Source organism: Etheostoma spectabile, chromosome 1, assembly GCF_008692095.1.
Source record: "Etheostoma spectabile isolate EspeVRDwgs_2016 chromosome 1, UIUC_Espe_1.0, whole genome shotgun sequence".
NCBI lineage: Eukaryota > Metazoa > Chordata > Actinopteri > Perciformes > Percidae > Etheostoma > Etheostoma spectabile.
Window position 1 is genome coordinate 1324169 of NC_045733.1, and position 27169 is coordinate 1351337.

General features: G+C 40.5%; 1 protein-coding gene across 1 annotated transcript; it reads right to left on the minus strand.

The window, feature by feature from the left end:
• Positions 1–858: 858 nt before the first annotated feature.
• Positions 859–27159, minus strand: greb1 (growth regulating estrogen receptor binding 1). Its single transcript, XM_032522317.1, has 34 exons — positions 26948–27159; positions 20380–20540; positions 20124–20228; positions 19445–19621; positions 18495–18677; positions 16585–16698; positions 15366–15503; positions 13273–13434; positions 13031–13153; positions 12016–12201; positions 11045–11181; positions 10463–10739; positions 10220–10348; positions 9886–10116; positions 9427–9624; positions 9130–9313; positions 8767–8950; positions 8541–8677; positions 8064–8415; positions 7802–7917; positions 7347–7552; positions 6613–7228; positions 5630–5786; positions 5440–5542; positions 5028–5183; positions 4742–4878; positions 4427–4588; positions 3718–3922; positions 3388–3550; positions 3132–3250; positions 2326–2558; positions 1638–1838; positions 1349–1487; positions 859–1164 (listed from the first exon to the last, which is right to left on the minus strand). Exons 2-34 carry the CDS (start codon positions 20531–20533, stop codon positions 1001–1003), a joined length of 6048 nt encoding a protein of 2015 aa, XP_032378208.1. The 5' UTR covers positions 20534–20540; positions 26948–27159; the 3' UTR covers positions 859–1000.
• Positions 27160–27169: the final 10 nt, after the last annotated feature.

Genomic DNA, 27169 nt, shown 5'->3' on the forward strand with positions numbered 1-27169 from the left:
TAGATAATAATGAGATATTCTAGTGATATTGGTCACAAATATTATTTGGAACACTCATCAACTTCTGACAGACAGTATAAGGAAGTGTGCAGACTAATTTGTCAAATCCACCCCGGCCTTTAGGCTGCAAACCTTCAAAAACCGTTCAAAGTAGTTGTAAAAGGAAAAAGTAAATCGTTATCTGCGTATTGTGAAGTTGAAACCTATTCATTTAAGGTCTGTTCAATTCTGTTTGAAAGATACTAGGGACATATAAACGCACACAGGGAAGACATTTAAACTGTTTGTACATTTATACAATTAAATGCATACAAAACTGTACATTGTTAATGCTTCCAACACACCATGGATTTGTTTCTTCTACAATAACAAATAAATGTTCTACATCCAAACACAATACTATTTCTTGTACACACACTGAATAAGTACTTTTTTACAATATGCAAATCTGACAAAATTTATGCAAACTATTCCATGTGTAAAAACAGACATGCAAAACAAACCTCTACAAAAGTCGGACAACAAACGTTTGTTGCCAATAATCGGCTACCATTGCACCCATATATGATCGGGTCTATCCTTTTTCAAAGCTTCTCATATTGTGTGGACCTGCAAGGAAATGTGCAGAACTGTAATTTTTATTATAGGTAAACGATTAGTATTCTAAGATCACGTAACAGCTATTTATTGAGTGGTGCAAAAACCATACTAAATGTAAACAACACCATTTCCTTACCAGAAAAATCTTCCTGAAAAATCCTTAATGTTTTCTGAACAATCGTGTGCTAATTCACAGGATAACCATGATTCAATAAAGGCCACATAAAAGATGTATTTTAAAAAAACGATTTCCTTTTATCTTTGGCAATAACACATTATTGTCCATTCTGAACCTATGTTGGTGCACATGCTATAAAAAAAGCATTAGTACATTTCCTCTCTTTGGCAATTAAAGGGATTTCAATCCTGACTGGGACTCCACTGTTTACATGTGTTTCAGTCATATATGTTTTCCAGTCAGGAAGAAGAGCGGTCGGTCCTCCTTGGCATTGGCAGTCTGGAATTCATCGCTGAGCCTGAACCTCCACTCCTCCTCCAGCTCCAGCCTGCCCACCGTCTGCCTCAAAGAGCTACGGTCTGCGCTGATGACACACAGTGTTGCACCTACAGCGAGGCACACAGAAGGGAGGGGGATAGAGACTTTAGCACATTTGGTCATTCAGAATGAGATCATATGTAACTTGCTCTGTACAGTACCGTTATTAAAAATACTAATTGCAAATGCGCCATCTGTAACACCTAAAGCGTTATATTTTTTACATTGTCAGTATTTGGTCTGCCTTTGTACCTTTGAGGAAGGTGAACTTCTTGAGGAACAGAGGAGTCACAAAGGAGTCAGCAAAACAGAGGAGAAGACCACTGAACAGCAGCCCTGTGGTGCTGATGTTGACAGAGTGAGGTCTAGAACTCACAAAACACACAGTCACCTGCAGGATGCAAGAACAGTGACTTTTATACGTATATATGTATAACATATGTGTTGAAATTTATGGATATACAGTTTAAATCTATATTTCTGTTCAGAGGTTAATCATTTACCACAAATCAAGAGACTAGGTGTGTCTGTATGTGTATACCTCAGGTCCCAGGTTGAGATAACAGTCCACAGACAGTACAGGGTGTGCGTAGTTCTTGGTGCTGAGTGGAAACAGCTTCTGGCTGGTGTGTTGAAGGTATTTTTCCAGGAGGAGCTGAGCTGGTGTAGCCAGAAAAAGGTGCTTGCTGTCCGGAGCACAGATGTACTGCGATGGCCCCACTGAGGTGGGAACATCCGTCGTCTGGTGAAATGTCAAACTTTTGCTTAATAATCTTTGTTGCCATGAAGCTTTGAAAAAGTAAAATATCTTTCATCAACTGTTACATGCCTACACAGATTCATAGTTATACTGATTGCTTGAGTGCTGGTCCAAATTGTATCAGCTACCAAACATACTGTAGCATGTTTTTTTTAAGCCTGGTGCCAAAACAACTGCCTCTTCTACTACTCACTTGAACAATAATCAGTAATTTAATTTGCTGTTTGTTTTGATTAATGATGGTCAAATACAATTTTGTTTGAATTTGACCACTGAATGGTTTTTGTGCAAAAAGTTTAAATTTTTTCCTGTGTAGCTGCAAATGTGGCATTATATGTGTATGTGCAGCTATACTGCTATCCTATATACTACTGTACAAGTGATGTAATAGTTATAAAGTATTTTTCAAATCTGTTTATTCTGCTCTGAGAGATATGTGGTTGAGTTGTCATGTGTCTTCAGAATCTACCTTGGTCTTGATAATAAACGTTCGGTATCCTCCTATGGCGATTTGCTTCTTCATGACGCTGAAGCTGTTGAACCGGCAGATGAGCAGTCCAGCACTGTGTAGCCTCAGGGTGAAGTCCACATCGTGACAAGTGAAGCGGTTCTGGTCGTACTGGACATTCTGGCTCCGGTCGACATTGAGGAGAAGGAAGTCATGAAGGTGGCCTCTGGAGAAGGGCTCCCTTTGTTTATTACCTGGATGAAACAAAACAAATGCAGCTTCTAATTTATTTCAGTCATACAAAAGTACAAAAGTTACAAAGTAGCCAAAACCTTCATTCAGACATTGAGGCTCTGTGTGGCTGGTTATCTGAGGCTGCACACTGCCTGACGAGGGTTTGTTTAGGAGATATACGTAGCTTGGAGCCAGACATGCTTTAAAATATTATCTGTAAAATCTTTGAGGTAAAATAAACACTGAAGGGATGAAGACATAACAACCTGTTTCTGCAGTTAGGTTGTGAGGCATCTACAGCAAGTAGAATCTGCCCTGAATGTTTCACGGCAACTTAATGAACCCACAAAGTAGCAGTCCAATACAACAGGCTTGCAATGATTACTATGTTAGTGAAGCTTATAGCGTTACATTTTGTGTGTGGCTGTATGTAGTTTTTTTCTATTATACTATTATACTATTATATAATTAACATTTTGTCCCTGAGAGCAACATGTATATATTAAGTTAATTTGTATAGTAATTATAAGCACTGAAATGCTGTCAAAAAAGTTAAGAGACTTTTCAAGGTTTCTGATATCATGACCCCTGACCTGTGAGTCCACGGCTGCTCCACTTCCTGATCCCGCATAGTCCAAAGTGGGCCAGGTCTGGGCAGGCCTCCATATGTTGTAAGATGTGCTTCAGTGACACAGCGTGCTCCACTGGACCACTAACGACAGCAGGAAGCAAACAGTAGCTATGTTTAAACCAACTCATAACAGGAATTAACACATAATTGCTTCCAGTACAAGCAAAAGCTTTTATCTCCAACACACTTATTCATATAAAAAAAGTGCTTGTATGTACTTGCGTGCGTCGAGGTCCACTGTGTTCCACATAACACAGGAGTCATCGGCCAGGATGATGAAAGGCCAGACGTCACCTGATGGCCCCCCACCCTCCAAACGTCGACTGCGCTCCAGCTCCAAATTATGATACGAAAGCTCTTTAATCAGGAAATGAGCAGCACCTACAGAATAACAGGAACTGTTGATGAATGTGGTGGACTATGACAAGAACAGTTGATATTTACTTTTCAGTACTGTATGTGTCAGTGTAACTGCTATGAAAACCTGTAATAGAAATCTATGAAATTAAGTAATCCCTACATGGCTAGTTGTATTAGCAGTAACATACCTATTCCGGCACCGTTAAAGACAGTGGGCAGTACCAGCATAATGTGGTTGGGCCAGTACTTCTTATACACAGCCATCTCGTACTCTTTGACCACCAGGATATGCAGATGTGAGGCTCCATCCATAGCATGGTACAGGTTAAACAGACCATGCTCATGTCGACCGGTGGTTGGGGTGAAGATTGGAGTCTTGATGCAGTCTGGGCTCTGGAGAAGAATATAAAATATATAAAAAAACATAATATTAATGATGGTGTGATATGTTCAGATGTTTTCAGGCTGGTGTGCTGGTCAGAGGATGTGATCAGAGTCACTAAATTCACTAAATTTACAAAATACCCACTCAAACAAAAATCTGCTGTGCACATATCTTTATGAAAATAAATAGGAACCACTGGGCTACAGTAATCCAGTTTACCACAAGGACAATTTAGCTATAGTCTAGCCTGTAACACCACCTAGTGGAGCTCAAGGGTGTTGCTCAACACTGCAAATCACCATTTAAACGCAACGGAAATGTACTGTGGTACATAGGTACCTAGAAGGGATTAACTGAAACACAGCCTCTGATATCATTTCTAAACAGACAATGCATATTTGATAATCAGTGTTCCTTTGCCAAGCAGGCTCAATAGGGATGCACATCACCTTTTATCTAGTTGTAGGGGGGGCTAGTGTTTGTTGTTAAGGTTTCACTAAGGAGGGACTCACCCAATCAGAGGTGAGAGGCAGCCGCATGCTCTCCAGCTGGCCTCCTGGCTGACTGAAGCTGAAGTAGTGCTCTTTAGACTTTGGGATGATGAAGTAAAGCTGAATCTCTTCCCCAAGCAGTAGATGGGTGAATGTGAAGGCATGCAGTGTTGACTCATACATCTGAATATACAATTAGAGAGGACATACATCATCAGTTTATATCAGCTACATTTAATTTAATAAAGTATACATAATTATTATTATTACTTAACATTTCCACAGCAGGGTGTGATTATCAGTTATCAGATTGTGTGTTTGTTGTGTTCTGCTGACCTGGTATCTGGGGTTGAAGCCCAAGTATTGATAACACTGTTCACAGTGGTGGTATGTGTTGTACGCCGCATATTTGGACAGCTTGATCCGAGATGTCCGCCTACGTAAGTACACATCTTCCTGGCGTACGTGGTTTCCTTGGATAGACAACAGGAGCAAAGAAAGATTCGGACAACAGCACATTATACTGTTTACTTCGTAAGAGAAGATGAATGCTCTGTGAATATAGTTTTGGTTGAGTAAAAAATATATTATGAAAATATATATGTTTTCTGACTGTGCCTACCCTCAGCACTGGCTTTGTATCCAGCGCTATAGATAGAGCTGATGTCATCATATTTGGGGTCATGGATGGTATAGTCAAACGGCATTGTCCTCACAATGTCTGGGTTGGGCCAGGAAGCATTGGGTGGGTGGTACAGCACCCCCTCAGCCTGTGCACCTAAATAAACACATGTACAAGTGTTACAAGAGTTCACAGCATGGCGTATGATGAAGATTAAAATTTGTTCTTGACATATTCTGACAAATTCCTAGATTTTCATCATTTGATCTTAGCAGCAATAATAGCAAAACATGTTGGGGAAACAGTAGAAAATATAGAAATATTAAAGTTGTTAAGAAAGTCTCCTAGTCTCGTCTCCATATTTTACTTAATGTAGTTAAGAAAGTGTGGCTGCTGTTGCAAATAAACTGACTGTAGTTGATTTCTTCTTCATCGTAGATATCCACCTCCATCAGCCTGATCAGCATCCGAGACAGAATACCCAGGAAGTGCAGGTACGCTCCTGTCTTACCCACCTGACCATGGACAGAACAAAAGGAAATGCACGTCAATATATAGCATAGCATGATCTTGAGTTTGAGAAAACTTATGACAGATAGTACCTGTGGGGGTCCACTGAGCAGCAGCCTGCGAGGGTGAAAGTTGTCACTTCGTCCTTCAGTGCGATTTCTGCTGTCCATGTGGCAGGAGCGGGGGACTGTCCACTGGCGGTAATACAGTGACTGCTCTGTACACGTCATCATCTTACTCAGCAAGGGCCTGTACACAAACAATATAGTTCTTAATTAAATTCCTCCAAGTAAGACTTTCAGTGTCTGATCTGTTCAGGACACTTTGAGTAAAAAGGTCTGGATGCACATAACTGTCTTTTGTTCACATTTGTGTCATATGTTCAAAACTACACATGTTCATTCTGGTTATTTACCTTTAACTTTTTACCTCATGCCTACTGTTCAGACTTTAATTCATATTGTTATGCCACCTATTGAACCCTTACACCCTGTGTATGACATACTTTTAATTATCATTTTTTTCCTTCCTTTTTATTCCCCATGATTCGCTATCTTTGCACCTATATTGTAGGTATTCAATTTTGTGAAGCACCTTGTAACTCTGCTTTGGAAAGGCAGTATAGAAATACATTTTAATATAATTAATTAATATAGCTTTTCATTTCTAAACATTAATACACATTGAGCCACTGAACCAATCCACTAGGATTTTTGAACTACAAACAGTTAAATTAACCCTTTGTTGGTCAGCCTCAACTAAATTGTAAGACTATTTTTAAATTTAAAAGTCTATTTTAATAAATATGTTCAAATAAATTATGTTAACTTTGCGTTGTACTAGTACTTTTGACACAAAAAGTGTCACCCGGTTGAATTGCACCGGCACTCCAGGATCCAACCAAGTTGCCAACATCCTGCTGGAAACCAACGCAGGCATGACAGCTATCCAACTCACAATATGATATCTCTTATGATATGAGATATACAGAATATGATAAATACCTCATATCTCATCACATCAGTCCTATCTCATACTATTTGTAGTGGTGTAAAAAGAAATGTGTTGGTTTTACCTGAAGCTGCTTGCCCATGCGACTGACATGTGTGGCAAGAATGAAGTACATCTTGGTAGACCGCTGCTGTCACTCGCTGTGATAATATCGTAGAGGGCACGAGAGAGGAGCACAGAAGGCGGGCGACTCACTCCCCGTGCCCAAGAGCAGCTCAGATGAGGAGAAGAAGCTCGCGGGGACAATGAGCCAGAGGAGGTAGATTTAGAGTGTTGGCGACGAGACTGGGTGTTGGGAAGCGGTTGAGGTTTAGGGTGGGCTATTTGCATCTGGGAGAGGGACTGGTGCTGGGGAAGCGTTTGAGTGTAAAGTTGGGAATTTGTTTGAGGTAAGTGATGGTTTTGTCTCTGAATTTGGAGTTGTGGCTGTGGCTGGGTCATTGACGGGGCTTGTGAATAACTCTGCACTTGAGGTTGGTGTAATGTAGGTTGAGGATACGGAAAGGACTGAGATGAGGGCTGGGGTTGAAGTTGAGTCTGTGATTGTGAGGGTGGTTGAATGGTGTCCATGGTCGCTTTTTGGACATTTGGAGAGGTGGTGCTTTGGGCAGGGAAAGGATCTAAAGCTCCTCTGTCTGGGCCTGACTGGAGCTGCTGGCTGCATGACTTAGGGGAGTCACCTGGAAATGGAAAAAAGAAAAAGAGAGTAAGTATAGTAGTTAAGGTATCCCTTAAAACAGCGAGTGAACATTTTACACATTTTAAAGAACTGTTCATATGTACAGTATCTCATCTCACCGTTCTCCTGTCCCTCCTCCTCCTCATTGTCAGTACTGCTAAGTTTCTCTGCGTCACTCTCGAGCAGGTCACTTCCTGGTCCGGGGTTGTGTGGGGGTCGTGACTCTGCTCTCACAAGATAAGCAGCTAGTCCTAGCTCTTGTTCAAGTGTGGTTCGCTGAAGGTAGGAGCAGCTTATCACTCTAAGATCACAATACTTCAATGACCTGTGTGCAGAATGAATTCACTGTTTAAATCCCGGATGATATTTACTACAGCTTCTGTGGCTTTCCTGCAAGATACTATGGTACAACACTTTTTCACTAACATTATTCTAACATTACTCCACATTAGACCAGATTTAGCTCATATAATGTTAACACTTAGCAACGGAACTGCAGTACATTGAGGGTTGGTAACAAAGGGTCAATGTTTTAGGTCAGAATACAGAGTTATGATCAGAACTCTGTGTGTACCTAGGCAGTGATTCTCCCAGTGGCTCTGCTCCTGACAGGATCAGGATGCAGGGAAGCGACTCCAGTTCCAGATAGGTTTGAGGAACCCAGTCAGCATCCTGGATCTTCAACCACGTCTACAGAACACACACACAAACACAAGTACAGAAATAAACAATTTTTTTACAGTCAGTCAGTGTATTTTTACTTCTCTACTTGTAAGATCATCTATCCATAGAATTATGTTGCCTGTATTTTATGATATTGTGACCTACTACCCCACCTTGATTCGATCAGTGAAGCTCTGTCCAATATTAAGAGCTTGATTTGGATTCCCCACTATGATTTCAAAACTCTCCTCAAGACCTAGCTGCCTCCTAACTCTGGACAGCCGTCGGTGGGCCCATGCTGCCAGAGCCAAAGACGGGATCCGCAGCAGGACCATGTGGCCGTGGTGGGCGGGACATTGCAGGGCAGCAGTGAGCAGTGATTGAACAATCTCTAGGGTCTCCACAGAGGTGTGTTTGTGGAGATTGTGGGAGCTGCCGATTCTGCTGGATGCAGCCATCAGAGCTACGCAGTAGTGTTGGATCAAAACTGTTGTCCGGATCACAGCACTGTGCAGTTTGGGGAATCTGGGAGAGAGAGAGAGAGAGACTGTAAGGGCTTGTTTGAGTAGATCTCCAAGTAATTCAAACATGCTTATGCTTGTGAAGAGTAGGGTAGTTGTGTGAATTAAGCATGTGTGTGTTTGTGCTACCTTTCTTCCAGGGCAGATGCCATACTTTCAAAAGAGGAATCATAACGCAGCAGGGGCATGTTGCTCCCTGAACGGGTCGACTCTAAAAGCTCTGACACACCAAAGTAGCGCGTCTTCTCATGATACAGGTCCACATCCTACACGCACAAACAGACAATGTAAAATATTTTCACAGCTAGTGTTTGTAAAATACAGAATGTGTATCAAACACAGCCTTCTATCTTACATTGCTGAATGCAGAGGGCCAGTGGATCTCATTGTAGGGGCTGATGCGTGTATACTGTGTCTGCAGAGCGAAGGGGAAGGAGGTGACGTGGAGAATTAGGATGTTTGGAGCATCTCTGACCTCACGGGAATTTAACAGCTGGTCCACCAGAGCCGAATCACTGTCTGAGCTACAGTGGGATGCACTGAATGAGAGCAAGAGACAATGACAGAGACTCAGAGAAAGAGAAAACACACTAGATTGCTTTGTTGATGCTCTTCTTGTACCAGGTTGTTGAGTTGATGGAACAATCACAACACAGTAATCATTCTGCACAACTTCTGATCTCTTTCTCATGTTCTCTCTCACACACACCAAACACACCTGTTAATGTCCCAGTGGGCGTGGTCGTGGACCAGGATGTAGAGTGTGGAGGAGTTGCTTTGTGCTTCCTGGATGAGGCTATTAATTCGTGCCTGAGCATTCTGATCCATCTTGACCACATAACGCTCAGCATCCCGTTGAGACAAACACTCCTGGTCTAAACCCCCAAGCTCCTGAAGGACGCCTGAGACATGTAGCCAAAGAGAAAGAAGGTCAACTTAAACACATCTTGTCTCTCCTTTATAAAGACAAGACTGAATAAAAACAACTGCTGAGATAAAAAGAGTTGTGACTAACCAGAGCTCCAGAGGTGGAGAACAGTCTGCTGAAATGTTACCTCGGACGGCGGGACCAGAATGAGGAAGCTGACCCTGTCAAAGGAGCCAAGATCCAGGTTCTGTGTGCTGGAGTCTGCTATGGCACAGACATGGGACAGTAGCTTCCTGGCCACTGCCAGCTGAATGGGACGAACCTCACGCCACTCTATGGAGTATTCTACACACATACAAAGACAAATTCATATCATCATACTCAATCAAGGATTTATTTTAAATTGATTGTCCTGGTGCAGATGTAATCTCTGACAATTAATCAGTGTTCTACAGTTTATAAAATGGATCCCAGGGAAAAGTTGCATCAGCAATTAGGCAAAAGGCAAATTGAAGAGAACAGTTAGTCATCCCCTCACACTCCGGTGAGGCAAGAAAGTGTATTCTATATATAGTGTCCCCCCCCCTTAAACCTGAGGGGTCTCACCTGAACAGGTGTCTTTGGTACTTGAAGCTTTCTCTTTAGGGCTGGGTGAGTCTTTTGAACATTGTGTGTGTGGATCCTTTGGACTGTTTTTGTCTTTGGGACTGTTTGTGTCTTTGGGACTCTGTGTGGTTTTAAGACTCCTCTCTTCAGCTGATTCCTGACTACTGGATAAGGGAGATGGCTCGTTGCTATCCACAGTGGCACTATCCAACAGGGAATCCAAATCCCCATCTGAGAAAAAGAAAGGCACACCTTATGGTGGTGAATTATGACTAAAACAGACATTATGCATGCACTGCACACACAAAGGTGCATGTAAAGAAGGCAGACACACCTTGTCCGAGGGAATTGCAGTAGTGGATGAGTTCCTGGACAACACCAGTTGAGAGCTGATGGTTGATTTCTTTCAGACCCTCATTGGGGGAGTACATACACTCTGCCAAGGCACGACACTGGTGTTTACCTGCAACACACACATATACAATTAGTTAAAATCTCCTTTATTCTTTCTGTTTAATTCTCTGGACAACTTAACAACATTTACACATTCACAGGCATATGAAAACATAACTCCCACCTGTGACTACCACACAAGACTGTGTTTCCTGTCTCGGTGCAGTGAAAATAATGACCACATAGTTGGTATTTTCAAGCTGTCCTTCCATTAACCTGCTGAACGTTTGCTGGAGGCCTTGAGCCAAAGATCCAATCTTCTCCCCTAACACCACCACGCCCTCTCCACAGGACGACGCAGCCAGCTGGGCGAGCCAAGGAAGCTGGCTGGGGGTCAGGGGTTGTTGGCTCTGGGGAGGTAAGGAGAAATGCTGGGGGAGCCCAGGCAGGGTGGATGAGGTCTGGAGACAGAGTAGAAAAGAATGAGCAATTTGTTAATTTTTTCTATCTTACTCAGTCTTATCATGACAATTTGTTTCTGTAATATATGGCATGAAGAGGAAAGCAAATTTAGCTTGACATAAAGGGAAATAGAGTAATGCGTTGTGTGGTGTTAAAAAGCAGGAATTGGGAATGTGTACAGTCTTACATAAATACAGTATCCTAAAAGTCTGGAGCCTCATTTTTATTTGTAAACGTGTTTGCTTATTTGAATTTGTACTTTTTTTTAGTTTTTTTACAATAGGACCCTTGTCAGATGTCTCACCTCTATGCCATAGTGCCTCCCTTGGGTGGCTGGTGCTTGAGGCTGCTGGTACTGTCTGATCTCGCTGAGGTGAGACTCCCTCCATGACCTCATGAATATCTGCTCCAAGTCCTCTATTAGGGGCACCTGGTCAGGGCCTTTGATAAATAAAGGTGAGAGACAAAAAAAGTAAGTGTGACAAAAAATAATTTAAAATACCTTTGAGTAGTTTAATGGAAACTGTTTTGAGTTTGGAGAATAACAAAAAGCCAGAATCAAAAGACTAAAGCTTGATTTATTTATTTTTAATATTTTTTTTACATTTTTTTTTTATTCAGGGCAGATCCACTAAGATTTTTTGTGTTCAAGTGTTAATCATTTTCTTAAATAAATGCAGCTGGTTGCTACTGTGTGCTGTACTACTATTGTTAAAATTGTTAATTTATTTTATTTATGAAAGTTTGCAGATTTGTGTTCTCAGAAGTTTGATTAATGCTGTTAAGTGAACTAAACTTTATTTTTTCATTTAACATTTTATTTGAAGTTTATTTTCTTCTTAGCCGTTTCATTTAATATCTTTTTATACATTATACACTATGTGTATTTACATTATAACTTTTTAATTTATGTATGCAGTAGTGCTGATTGGTAAAGTGTTCAATAAATATTATTGTTGATAAATGTTGTGTATCTTAAGTTATTATTAATGTTACATTTTCTCTTTCAAATAGAGGTTTAAAAACAAGCAGATATTGGCCAAATATCAGCCAAAATCAATTGGCAGCATTTATTGACTATAGGCTGACCCTGATTTCTAAAGTATGGCATCGGCCACAGAAAAACCCATATCGGTCGACCTCCACTGTCTGCCTCTTAGTGGCCATTATGAGACACAGCAATGACATAATGAAATGTCAAACCCTTGCCTCCTCTCTGCAGTCTGACTGAACAGTGATACTAGCCATTACTCTAGTAGAAGCTTTTTCACTGACCTAGCTGAACAAGGTAGTAGACTGTGAGTAGAATCTGCATCTCAGCTGACAATGGCTGAATGGGTGATGGTCCATAGTGCTGGTAGACTCTGGGGAGTGTCTGGGAGCTCAAGTAACAACTCTGAAGCAGAGAACTGACGAGCACCTCATTGACATTTCCAGTCAGCTGAGGGAGTGGGCCATGACCTGTATTAATGAAAGGTAAAAAGATGAACACAGTTAGGAGGCTGAGAATAACTTGGAGCTGTAATTCAGGGGGTGGATTTGGCCATTAACCAGGGTTGTTCACTCAGCCAATCCCCTTCTTCCCTCTTTCAAAAGGGACAAGTGTCCATGAGCAATATATACAAAAAAAAATTGCTCCTGATGTAAATGGACAGGCCTATTTTATTTTGCTGTTTCTGTTTCTCTAAGTTACTATAAAAAAGTCTTACATTGCAACAAACCCAAACAGAGACCAGTTGTTGCACAGACCAGTTGTTGTACAATGGTGGGAATGTGCAGTTCGATCTACTCCCAAAGGAGAGAGGGACGATAGTAGAGATAGGAATATATGATTGGAGGCACAAAAAGCAGCTAAAGTTGAGAAAAAGACAGGAGCTGACAAGATGGGTTGGTGAGGTGCAGGGCAGATAGGTGATAAATACAAAAGTTCATACACTGGCTATAGGAAGTGGTTGAAGACATAGAAGATAGAGATGTGGATGAGTTGACAGGTGATACAAAGGTTAGAGGGGGATGAGAAATGACAGCCTCAGGAGTTGGCTGACCTCTAACCTGAGAGGAGTGGTGAGCTAAACAAGCCATCTGCTGGGTGGTTACTGCAAACCTCACCTGTCCACATGCTTGAGAAAGTCTAGCACTGACAACTGACTGAAAAATGTTAACCAATCACCCGCTAGTCAATAATGACTTTGACTGATTAGCTAGTCAACTCTGTCACAGGTACACATAATCTTGTACAGATAACGTGCATTTTACCATCATAAATCAGTGCTACAATTGGTTGACTGACCTTTAAAGATGACAGGTTGCAGTCTGCAAGTGTGTAGCAGGTCATCAGGGATTGTTACAGACAGCCCTGTCGGAGAAAGTGGGGTTAAGGACCCCTGTGATGAACTGAGAGGGGCTGCTGTCTCTGGAAAAAGGATGAAAACATATTTCAATTTACACATACAAACACTACAATCAACAAAAAACATAAAACCCACGTATTCTTCTTTTATCTTTTTGTCAATATGTCTCTTCTCTTTTTACCTGTTCTGACTCCATTTGTGATGACAGAGGACACCGATAACGTTGATAAGGCTGATGAAGATGGTGGTGTCTTCAAAGTGCTCTCTGTCAGACTGTTGGCAGATGACTCAGGCGACCAGCCCTTGTGCCTCTTTTTTGGAGGTCCAGCATTTGCGTGTGACCCTGCAAGATAAAGAAAAAGATTACACAGCGTATTAGCGTTTTAAAAATTCTATATCTATATTTAAAAGAATTTAAAGCTGCAGTGAGTAGAAAGCAAAAACATACAAGTCAGCAGCTCTATCTGTCCCCTCTCTGTCACACTGCCATATGCAATAGGAATGCTTTCTCTCTCTTTAAAATGACCTGAGTTTAGCCAAAGCCTCCCGCCAGGGCTAAGTTATAAAGCTTAAAAAAAGTCTAGTTTTCTCTCAAACCACATGAATTACAAAATGCTGAAAGATCATTATAGAATTTTTTTCAGAAGATGCCAAAAAATAAACTGCCACAGATTTAAGTACATTTAAAAAAGGTATTGTTTTCTTGTTTTAAATTGTTCTGCTTTGTGCCTTCTATGGGATCTTGTCGTTGCTCATAAATTGCTGCTCCTGCTTTAATATTTGTCACTGCAATTTCATTTGTTGGGTTGATATATTTCTACTATTTTCAGTGTCACATTTTTCTACATGATTTTTTTTCATGATTCTACATGATTTCCTGTATAGCAGAGAAGTCACTTTTCTAATTCTAATAACACATTAATAAAGTGTTCACTAAAGTATTTTAAGATGGACTTCTGTTGAAATAGTAGAGTTATGTTGTATTTTAGTCAAACATTAATCTTTCTTTTCCTCTTTCTTGCAACCTCTGTTGAAATGCAGTAATAGAGACACATAAAAGGTCCACTTGTTAAAAGGGCCATGAAAAAACATTGACAGGAAGGAAGCTTTTCATTCAACAGAAAGCAGGAAATAAGAGGAGACAGAGAAGGAATTTTATAACCCTAGTTAATAGAGGTGACAGACAGAGGGAGAGGGAGGGAGAGAGACATAAAGACAAAGGACAACCCATTACACACAATGCGGCTGCCCGGCTCCTGTATAGCAGGGGTGTCATAATACACACACACACACACACACACACAAACACACACACACACACACACACACCACACACACACACACACACACACACACACACACACACACACACACACACACACAAACACACTTTGGGCTGGTGGTGGTAGGAGCACTCCCTTTCAGAGGTGTGAACCCAGGGGAGGGGTATAATAACAACAGAACCAATCTGACCACGATTAGATGCACACAAGATAATGGCTGGAAATCAGAAAATTATGCTATACATACAATAAGATGAGCAACAATATTCAGATCTTTAAAAGGTATATTATGCAGTATATCTAACTAAAAAACAATGTATAGACTAATGCAAAAGTAATCCTTCTAAATCATCACTTAAGAGTCTCTGCCTTTGTCTGTGTTTGGAACGTTTATGGGCATTTTGGACCCCATGTGTAACCGCCAGTCAATAACAGCGTGCAGGTTATGCAGCCCGTTCTCATTTGCAGATACCGTAACTCCCCACGGCGTCTCAAAGCGACACACAAGTTTAACCAACACACACACAGGATGAAGCTTTGCATTCACACAAAACACGGCAATGTGTCTTCTTCCTGCGGATATGTGGGTGTTTTTTCGTGCTTTAGAACGTGACCACCATTAAACAATAAACAATAAAAGTTTGACCCTCTGCTTTGTTCGGTGCTCCCTCTGTTCATTCACTCTCTTGCTCGATCAATGCTGCGTTCTCGGTGTTTTGTTGAGCAGGGGAGGAGAGGCCAACTTTGAACGTTGTGTTTACAAACAGTAAGTCATACCTCCTTCTACCTTTATACCCCAATTTACATGCTATTATATTAGTTCTGGCATATAGTATTGTAAGTTATTATTGAGGATTTTATTTTGTGTTTAAATCTTTTTATTCACAGCATTTATGTTTATCAAATAGATCCTATATCCTTGATATTTACACATCCTTCTGAATATTTACTGGATTACAGAGCTGAAGTTACCAGTGTGCACAATCTGTACCTGTAGCTGAGGGTCTCCCAGGCCTGGACTGATGTAAAGGTGGATGGGTGATGGAGGGAACAGCATGGCTGCCATTTGTCAGCGAGTGGGGGGCATCAGTTATTTGTGGCAGACCACTCGGGTCCACATTTGATTCTGCTGTTTACAGATAGACAAAAATGAATCAATAGTATTAATAACCATAACTTTGAATGAAAAACATTTCTGTGATTATTACATATTGCCTTTTATCCACTAGTTTAAGTGAGATATGGGTGTTTCTTTAACAACTGTTTGCACTGCCATAAAAAGGTGCATTATGAGTTCCTGAATGGTCAGTTCTGTTGACGTTCCAAGTAAATTTCCAACAAAACAGAGAAAGTTTGCCCCTCCCCCAATGTTTCTGTAATTGTCATGACTAACAAACACTAACCCCCACCCCCTCCCCCAACCATCTTGTCGGTGATTGTTTAGAGTGGTTTGTTGTGTTTTGGTGCCTGTGTAGGAGGATTCAGTTTTTGAGGTTGAGTGTCATCGTCATGGGGCATCAGTCACAATATATGACTGAGAACCAGATAAGTTCAGTCCATTCAACAGAAGTTTTATGTAATAAAAGGGAAAGAGGCAAATGAAGATGAACATAACAGAAAAGACACACACGGGTTGGAGAATCAGCTGCCGCCCCATGTCAAGGTGTAGAAAAGATAGACTGAAAAGGAATGCAGTCTTTAAATAAGGAGTGACCAGTTGAACTCAATCAGGTAATTAGGGTGGGAGCAAAAGCCAATCAGTGGTGAAGACAGGTGAAGAAAGGAAGTGAGGTACAGGAAGTGAGGTAGGTGTGGAAAGCCAGTGTCAAAATAAGAAGTAGGGATCTTTTGTACAGTGCCTATCATGTGCCCCTAGTGTTTGTTTGACGTTTACAACCCCTGTGTAGTCTCCTGAGACTGGGATTTCTCACAGTGTATTCAGGGGGCAGGCAGCTAGCGGATCAAGGAGAGATGCCTACGATTTGAAACAAAAATGAAATTGCGCTGAAAACATGCAAGAACTCATAGTGCACCTTTAATGTTTAGTGATCTCATGGTTATATTAGAGTATGTAGCCTGAAACAGTAAAATATTTCTTTGGGCCTGAGAACCCAAACAAATAACAAACAATTTTCAAACAATTTTCAAAGAGAACTTTGATATCAGCGTTGTATTTGATATTCACATTTCTGTGTGTTTGTGTGTGTTACCTGTGTAGCTGCCAGGTGTGTGGGATGAGTTTTGCAGTGCCATGTTTGGTGGCTGTTCTGCTGATATTGCATGGCCTTCTGAGAGGCTGGACCCCATCTGTCTCATCCTGCCATCTGAAACACACATAGACACACAAACTATGTTATTTATTATCCAGGGAGACAGAAACATTTCAGTAGCTAGGTAATTGCAATAACTTATTAGTGCATGTGTGTGATGGCACAGTAATAACAGAGGTTGTTTCAAAAAGTAACTTTACCAAACTCTTAAGCTTAACTATTTACCCCCAGGAGTAAATAATTAACAACCAAGTAGAAACAACAGGATAAGGTAAGAAACGTTGAGAGAACTTGATATCCACAGGGTAAGTGTCCTTGCTAATAGGCATTTTTACCAGATGGTGTCCATTCAAACCATTTTAATTTGATGTGTTACCTCCTGACTGTGATCTCTGTGTATACTCTGTAGTCTCACCTTTCCCCTGACCTTAAGGTCCTACCTGTCCATCTGGTCAGACCCATACACTCATTGTTTGTTTTGTCAGATTTGTAGACATTTTTATGACTATACAATACTAATACCTAATACTGCTACAAATACTATACCTAAACTAAAGGTTAAGGCCTCTAACCAAATGCACGACATGTGCTTATAACTCTCACTTGCTTATAACTCTACTGCTGAGCCATCAGTGTCTCCCAGAAGGGACAGTACTAATTTAAAGTTATTGTCCAATTTTTATATCGGTAATTGTCTTTTAAGTTTCTATCTATCAAAAAGTGAGTTAAAAAAATTGTGATTAAGCATATGACCCACTGATAAACGTGCTTCTATTTGCTGTTTTGTCAAGAAATAGGAGTGTCTGTGACGACTTTACTGCCCTAAATTCAAATGTGCAAGCTTTTTACATCAGTCAGCAGGGGTTGGTCTCTCCCCGTCTGCCCCATGGATGTATTAAGATGTAGAGCTTGTAAGTGCCGGTTATGCTGCATTCCATTGTACTCAGTAATTGGGAACTTTGAACATGGAAATATGCAAAGAAACGGTACATTAATAGGGCCAGGTGCCTACTTTATTTACTGCTGACTCACAATGGCGGACCAACAGACAGATAAAGATGACCGTTCACCTTTGAGTCCAACTTAAAGTGAACAAAAAAACTAAACTCCTGCCTGTCCTTGATGAAATGAACCACCTTCTCTCCAAGAAGTCGTTTTTCAGAACAAATATTCAGGAAATGACAGCCAGACTGTAAACCACCCAAAGCCTCAGAGCAGCTGGACTGTCATGTCCGCTTGCAGCAGCAGCCGTCAGGGCGCCAACATCGGGTGGAAAAGGGATGCATGCTGCCCACTCTTCCTTGACCTATACTTCATCAGCAATAGGTTTATATCACAGTCTGCCTCAGTGGAAATTAGGGTGTAGTAAAACATTGCGCCGCTACGATAGCCTCGTAAGTAATTATGATAGCTGCATTAGCACTGTTGACCGTGTTAGCATGGTTAGTCACGTAAACTTGCTGCTGCCTCCCCAGCTACATCACCTCCATGGCTCTGCATGTCCCTACATGGCTCTTATCTTCATGGACGTATTAGCTCTTAGCTCATCTTAGATTAAACTGCTATCTGTATGAACTGGAGCATGTGAAGGCATCTGACGTCATTCAGTCAAGACTGTTTGTTTTTGAAAGGAACTCTGGGAGATGAAGTCCCAGAGGCAAGCCTGCTATTACATCTTACCGCCAAAGCTGCTGCTAGAAACCACCTAACTTAAATCATACGGACTACAACTTTAAATGTAAACATTCAAAGAAAAAAATCCTAAACCCCCCGAAAATAGTGTTTGGTTCCACCTTCCGAAATCAAAAATTACTCCAGTTGTTCAAATGAAACACGTGTCCATCTCTTACCGTGTCCCCGCCAAAAGATGGGAGCTCCTTTGACCAGCACGCCCTGGTTGTTTCGGTGCAGATGGTACTTCAAGTGCTTCTGTTTCTTGGGCTGGGTGCTGAGCTTCAGATTAATGTGGTTGGAGAACTCTGTGAAATAGCGAAAGCCTTTCTCTCCACAGCCTATACAGTTCCCTGAGAAGCCTGGATAGAGAAAACATACAGAAAATGTATGATTACAATAGGCTGCATACTATGTTCCTACAGTCACACATTTCATCTTTAAAGGAATATTTTTTTAGTTACGAGTATAAGGAGGGATAATATCTAACTGTAAAGCAGTGAATCTCTAGCCATTTTCACATATGACCTCTGGACATAGTCCGAGGAATTACATCCCAACACAGGCCGGAGTTTCCCTTTTACACATGTAGCACACAACATGAGATTGTCCATGTTAGACGGGTTTTCACTGGAAATGATCTGGTGGTGCTGGCTAGAGCGTGCAGCAGACAAAATTACACTGCGTCAAGGAGACGTTCATAATTTTGTCATAAACTGAGGCTCTTGCCGTTCTTTGACTTAGATGTTCATGTATCTCGTCATCTCTCCGGTTAGCCATTTTTGTAAGTTTGTTTTCTTTCGGTTTGAGCGAGTGGAATTAACCTCATCAACATGCCCACTTGCTAGCTGCACATTTTCACACAGACACAATGACAGACACAATATTAAAAACTTTGATTAACTGCACAGACGGAGCTTCAGGGTTCTTCGGGCAGACTGACAGGATCTACAGCTGGCTGTTGTCTTGGATAAGTGAGTCTCGAGTAAGGCAAAAGTAACAATTAAACAGGCCAAGCAACTGACCGGTTCCAAACAGGCCCAAACAAAAATAGACATTTTGAGGGGTTTTCACTTTTTAACAAACATTGATGATATTTTCCTATTTCTCTGTGAGTCTCCTTCCTCACCCAGCAGTGCGTTGTGACCCCGTTCGTCTGGCAGAAAGCGGCGGTCCACAGTACACACCAGTAGGGACTCAGGAAGGGAGGGGAACTTCACCCCAACCAACATGAACCCAGGGGGCACATCCAAGGCATCTGATGCCAGCGAGGACAGACGCAGATCCCTGCCTGCCTGACAGAAGCCTGTGGGGAGGAAACAGACAGTTATTTTCACAAAATGATCTAATAGCTTTTCTTTGACTTTTAGATTACTGTGTCTCATTGTGGCATAAATAAGAGCAATGATATACACTATGTAGACAGCTGGCCTGGATATTTTTCTGCTGCTAAACTCACCTTTTATTTGTTGTCATTGAGATTTCAAGTAGAGGAAAATTTACTTTTCTCTTCCCAACTACCCCACTACCAACCACACTCACAAAACTGACCCTAGCAAATAGTGTGACTGTATATCCAGCAGAATTCACCCATTCCTCATTCGCATGATCCTTCTGTAAACCTACAGCACATGCATATATGAGGTGAACCCTGGTTAAATGCAAGATGTATCGTTGTACAGGAAAACTGCGGATCCAGGTTGAAAATGTCCTCTTGCCAATTGTGACTGTCATGCAGTAAAAAATCTTTGTAAATATGTACCTATGTGTGATTTGAGTTTTTTTAGAAGTTGTGTATGTGTACAAACCATCCGTAGTGCAGCATCCCTCAGGTGGGGGCTTCATCTGATAGGGTATTGGGCTGTTAGACTCTGAGCCATCTTCATCATCTTCATCATCATTCTCTGTACGACCTGGTGGGGATATACACACAAAAACACTTTTTAATGGTGAAAAAGAGTGACAAGCAGATGCAGTTGCAAAAGAGATGTCACAATTCAAATTGAGGAAATTAACTCTTTTGCTGAACTCGTTATCACATCTTCTCCATTCCATGCAACCCACCATCATGTGCCAATGGCTGCTCTGTCTCGAGGTATAGCTGTGAGAAGACAGGTCGAGGCACTATGGTGTTTGACCTGAGCGAAGCCTCAATGGAGTTATGGAGAACCTCCTCAAAGCGCGTGGTCCGCAGCTGGCCTGCATAGGAGTTCCCCATTGGTGTCCTGCAAAACCACAGTCACCTTGTATTGGACACTCAAAAGGTATTTTTTAAGCTCATAGTAAATTGATTTTGTTTGTAATAACTATTTGCTTGTCCAGTTCAACCTTTACTTTTCAAGCGTTGCTACTTGTCAGGTACTCTAAATTCAGACTTCCAAGCCATTCCATCATATTGTATGCTTTTGTATTGCATGTAAAGTAGTGTCAGTTTCAGCTTTAGAATCAAACAAGAAAAACACATTTTATCATAGTTATATGGCCAACAAGGTCCTTTAAAAAAAGAAAAAGATCATAAAAGAAAGAACTATGACAAGAAATACTATGTATGTGATAAAGACAGAATGCATTAAAAGTTAAAGCCCTCTGACAATGAGACTAAATGTACTGCTTAATATTGTCAAGCCCAAGCCACACACACACACACACACACACACACACACACATACACACACACACACACTTATAGACATATCCACATGACCACTAACACTGAAATCCATTGAAAGCTACTCTCAAGGAAACACACACAGTCCCACCACACACACATAAACAGAGGATGGCATCTGGCCAGACAGCATGCCATAAAATTAGCTGAACTGACAGAGTCAGGACACCCTGACCTAGATGCTACACTGTTTTTCTACTTTCTCTCTATCTGCATCCCTCTCTCTCTCTCTGGTTTTCTCTCTGATTCACCTCTCTCATCTGCTCAACAACAGATGAGAAACACTCCAATAAAGAAATTCTTTGCATGTACTATTTCAAAATGTGTACTGAACACTGTTGTTGTAATTGTTTAGGTGTACAGTTGTTTTTGATTGCTAAACATCAGTGGGGACAACTGAAAAAACTAACTCTAAACTAAAAACTCTAACTACAGTCGGCCCCATCAACAGTCACCTGAACTACACAGCTCACATCAGCTGCAAAACTCATTCCAAGCAACACAACTCTTAACAAAAAATATAAATATAAGGTAAACAACAACAACAAGGAATGAAAATCAGCAATTTTCTTTAATACAGTATTTTGTCTCTAGTAAATTATTGAATTACTGGAAAAAAAACTAAAGGTACAAAACAGTAACACAGAATAGTGTGACTAATCCTGCCTCTCTCCAGCATCATGTGTAAAAGTTTGCTTCATCACATTGGATGTCTGCATCCTCTCTAAATACACATGAATGTTGTGTTTCCATTGTTTTTACCTCCATTACTTTCTGAAAAACAGCAAGAACGCAGTATTACTATCTGCTATTAATATAAAGATATAAAGTGTTTCACTATTTTAACAGCTGTGTATATAACCTTAGACATCTGACCTGGACATATTGGAATATTTGCTCTTTTTTCCCCTCAAACGGTACAGTGTATAATTGTTTCATTCTTATTTGGTGTTTGTTTACAAAAAAAGGTTTTCTGAGATTTCTCTACATAAATACCATATATGTTCAATAACTAGTCTAAAAAAAGACACCTGCTTAAGCTTTCAGCTAATATTACAATCAGCAGGGTTTGATAGACACCAGACACCAATCCATTCTGTACTGAATGTGTGTTAACAGTTTTGTGTGTTCTGAATAAAGTGTTGTAACTTGACAGTGTTGTGGTTAAAGTCATGAGATAAGTGTGTGGAGTTTTGAAAACTTTGTTCAAGCAATGAACAAACTAGAGTCTGCTGCTGTGAAGACTGTAGAGTTTTACACGTTACTCCAGTTGTGCCCACTGTTGTTAACAGTTGAAAAAAACTGTAACATATCACCAGAAATAAATTTGCTGTAGATTTTTTGATCCAATTTATTTATTTCATTTTCACATTAAAAGCAATGTGAAAATGATTACAACTCTGTATCCATTTCCCTAAGTGAAAGTGTTCAAGTTATTGTATTAAGTAAAATTTAGTAATTTTACATTGTTATTGTTCTTAAAAAGTGTGTTAAAGAACAATAAAAATGTGAGGAAAACTGAAGCATTTTTTTAACATTTATGAACAATGAACTTAGTAAAATAAGGGCTGTATTGTTCGCTTCCAAGACATGACACACTACTGACGGAAATTAGATTGTGGGGTCATGCATGTAACTGTTGCCATCCTCACCTTGAAAATTACAACAATAGATTGTAAGTGCATAAGATCCTGAATTAACGTATAATTTCTACTAACTAATGTGTTGGTATGAAAAACTGGGTCAGTGAGGAGGGGAATAACTTGGCAAACTTAATCCACTTTATCTAAACCTGTGACTGCACATATGCTGGTTGCCACACACACACACGCACGCACACACACACACACACACACGCACACACACACACACACACACACACACACACACACACACACACACACACAAACACACACACACACACCACACCTCGCCAGCCACCTTCTGCTTCCACACTTAATATGTAAAGACACAGTGCAGGCTTTCAATGCCTTGCACCACTTTGTAGAAAGACAGAGGATGGAAGACAAAAAAGCCCTGTCATAACACAGCCAGCACTGAGAGGAAGTAATCACACCTTCTACCAAAGAGCAGACTGATCTTTTTACAACCAGAGGAAGAGGAGACAGGGAGGAGATAAAAGAAGAGAGGTGTATGCCACCTTTTATTGAATCTTGACTATACTCCTAAACTACTGACCAACTACTGACCAAACCAAGTAATGTAAGTCTAAATATAAAGCCATTTCATATGTTTTATCGCATGGTTACTATACTACCTTAAAGAGGTACAAACAAATAATAATAATTTGGCTCTTTTTCTTTTCTTGGGTAGACCTTTCTGCCAAATATTCATTTGGATCAATACTGTGTAACATCAAAGAGAGAATTTTCTACCAGTACTGAAAAAGGTGTTTCCACTGTAATGTTAAACAATTTGCTTTAAAATCTAAGGGCTGCAATGAAGCACACAAAGAAACCTAGTGCTGTGCATTTGTATTGTTCAGTCAAAATGTCCATTTTAAGTTGTGGCTGCACATGTACTCTTCCAGTTTTATACAGTCCCGGAATCCTTTATTAAGGACTATCTGTTCATAACAAACCCAAAAGACCCGTACTACATAAAAGTTGACATGTAGCCTAGCAGCGATGACAGAAATAAGCTGAATGTAAAACTTTAAATGAAGCTTTGTTAATCTGTTCTCCTCCCATCTGTCTCCCCCTCCTTCCTCTGTCCCTGACGTGGAAGTGGGAGATCCTTTCATCTCCCCCCTACTTTTCTTCTCTGCCTGTCTTTCTTTCACCCTGGGGAGAGAGACACTATTGTGGTGTTTTATGACCCCTTGAACCCCTTTCCCACCACCACTACACTCAAACACACAATCTCACACATATAAACCTGTAGTAAGGATCCCTTTAAACTATCAGCTCCATGCAATCCACAGACAATACTACCACACCAAAGCTTTTTTAAGTATTCAGCACTTTTAAAGAGCTTTTACATAAATTATTTTTTAGGATATTACTGATTCCCTGTAAAATTAATGTAGCGGATCTAAAAAAATAAATTACTAAAAAAGACATCTATCAGTCTTAACCTGCTATGAATGACGGTAATTTTGGAAGTAAAAATGTTGTTTGCTACCAGGGATGTTTTAAATTAGGAAAATATTAGAAAGATATTTGATGTACTGGTTAATGCCCCTGCAAAGGACTTTTGTCAGGACTATACATTATGTTCTAGTTAGCTAGTTAGCTCCTTGCTAATACATGCAAACCCAAATATGTACGCTCTCTGCTTTGAGGGTACAGATGTATTTGTTTGAGGAATATCTCATGGCTGCAAGGCCAAAGGTGAATCCAAATAACAATGTTTAAGTAAGACTTTGATGTGGCCTATACATCTAATACACACGTATGTGAATGCACACACACACACACACACACACACACACACACACACACACACACACACACACACACACACACACTCTCCCATGGACTTAGGCTCAGTGGACACAAAGGGCATGTCTTGAGGGGTGAAAGGTCATCCTGGGAGAGGTCAGATAAGAACCCCAGGCTCTTTCTCTGTTGGCCAGGCCCACATACCAGTCGTACACACACACAAACAAATGCAGCATCCCTGCTATTCTTTCTTTCTGTTAAGCCTGACAAGCAGGGTTTGGTCTCCAACCTCCACCATTGCATCTTCAAATAGATGATCATATTACACAGTCACACACACAACCAAAGACATTCACAGTTAAGTGAATGCATTCCTTCAAATATGCATAACAATATGTGTACACACTATCAACAGAAATTGTACTTAATGTTTGTGTGCGTGTGTGAGAGAGATAAGGCAGAGGAATGTTGAGCAGTGTCAGCTGGTCAGTGCAGCATCTCTTTCAGCCTTGAGCAGTAAAATTAAAAGAGAAAAACGTCCAGCTTTGCAGATGGTCTGTGATCACCGACCTACAGCCAAAACATATGCAAAGCGATTTCAGTTGTACACAAACACACACACACACACACACACACACACACACACACACACACACACACACACACACACACACACACACACACACAAGCGAACCCTCAGATAGGCTGATCACTGACCGGTGACCCAAATCAAATTCACTCATTCACAGTTTGCTCAACAGACACTGAATTGATGGCCAGCTAGCTGACTGGCCAACTGTTTAGCCAGCTATATATCTATACATCTATTTATACAACTATACATCTACATACTCATCCGTATACTGAACTGGTCAGCCTCTCAGCTAACCTGTCAACTCTGCCAAAACACCAAATTTCCAATCACTACCCTCCAGGCACCCTCCTACTAATCATTTACAAAAAATGTTTTATTTCTAAACATGCATTTACTGTGTTAATTTATCCAGCATGCTATACTGGAGAACACTGTCAGCTTTGAGCTACGGTGAGACTACACAGGCAAATATACAGATTTGCTGTATTTCTGTCTTCTGCAGCACACTGACATTGTGTGCCTAGTACTGCCTACATACTTTACAATCTGCTAGAGTAAGTGTTAAGAAATAGCTGTAAGGCACCATAACGTTTTACTTACTGAATATGCCTGCTCTGCCTGTTGATTCTCTATGTTGCTCCACGTCCTTGAGCAGTTTTTTTCTTCCGCTCTCTCTATCTTAGCATAACTCCAAGGGAACTTGTGTTGTCTAGAGGCATGCACATCTGGCTGAAAGTGTAGCTTACTATGGATTTTAACACTTCTGCTGCAAGAGCTATCACAAATTTAAATTTAAATTAAAATGAATGACCCATGCAAACACTGTCACTATGCAGACATACTTTGTATTATTTTTATCCAATGTTAATTATTTGTAAAAGCTATTGTATGTTCACTGTGCAAGTTTTGTTTTTGCACTGTATGTTGAGGCCATGTCTAAGACAATTTTCTGTCATGACAGACAATAAAGTTTTCTGAATCTGAACTGGATAGACAAGTGAATTTTCACACATCCAACTCAGTATCAAATGTAATGAGCAGCATCAGCTGCAGCAACTCTATCTTACTCTGTTTTTCTTCAAGTTAATCACTGATCTATTTAACAGACATAAACACCAGAACCAATATGAGAAAATAAAACAATAGTAAATGATTTATTAGAGAAATGTTGAAAAATATCCTATTATGATTTAGAGCCCACCAGTATATCTGTTGATACTTTTTTTGTTGAAGAGAGGTATAAAGCTATATATAAGCACTTACCTGTTTTAGTAAATATTGTAGTGTTACATAAGGCCAATTTCCCCAAAATAACTGTAAAGTTTTCTATTAAACGTTTTTGTGGCAGCCAAAATTGGTTGACAAAAACACCATTTTGGAAAACTTAATTCATAAGATGCATTTGGAATAGAGGCATGGAGTTGAGGCATTATGTAAAATGGCTATATTACAATATAACAGATAGGCAGAGGGAAAAAAAGCAGGTACACTATGCATGACATGGAGGAACCATCTATTGTTACTGGAAAAGTAATTAGTGAAGCCTAGCATGTTACCCGTTTATGATAAGTTTAAAAGGGTTGGAGAAAGTACAGTAGTTTTCAGTAAATAACTTTAGCCACGGAAAGAAAAATGGTGGAAATTTTGTGGATAAAACTGGTTTACAGTTAAATCCCCAAACTACACAGAGAACTGTCCTTTTAAGCTTGGTACGATAAAGTGTGAAAACGGACCACAGGTTTTTACAGCAAAACAGACACATTTACAACTGAAAGACACAGCTCCCCAGTTTAAACTTATTATGAAACATTGTTACCATTAATATTTCCGTGTTCCTAACATCATCAGCAACAACTGAGCATACAGTGGTCTTGCTTCATCAAGAAGACAAGGTAACGTGCTCTACCTGCAGAAAACACCACGGTAAAACCACAAAATGCGAAAACAACTGCTGATAAAACTTACCTTTACAATCCAGCGGGAGAAGCACAGAAACTATTCTTCATGAAAAGACTGAAAGTTAATCCAACGTGCTGTCACCATGACTCCGACTGGCGCGAGACCTAGACTGGACACGGTGTCGCGCGTGTCATCACCTCTGATCTTAGCGAGAGAGAGTCCCTCCCCCTCTTCTTGACCAAAATGGTATGGTCCAAGAGTCTTCTTCTTTTCCACTGCCCTTTGACT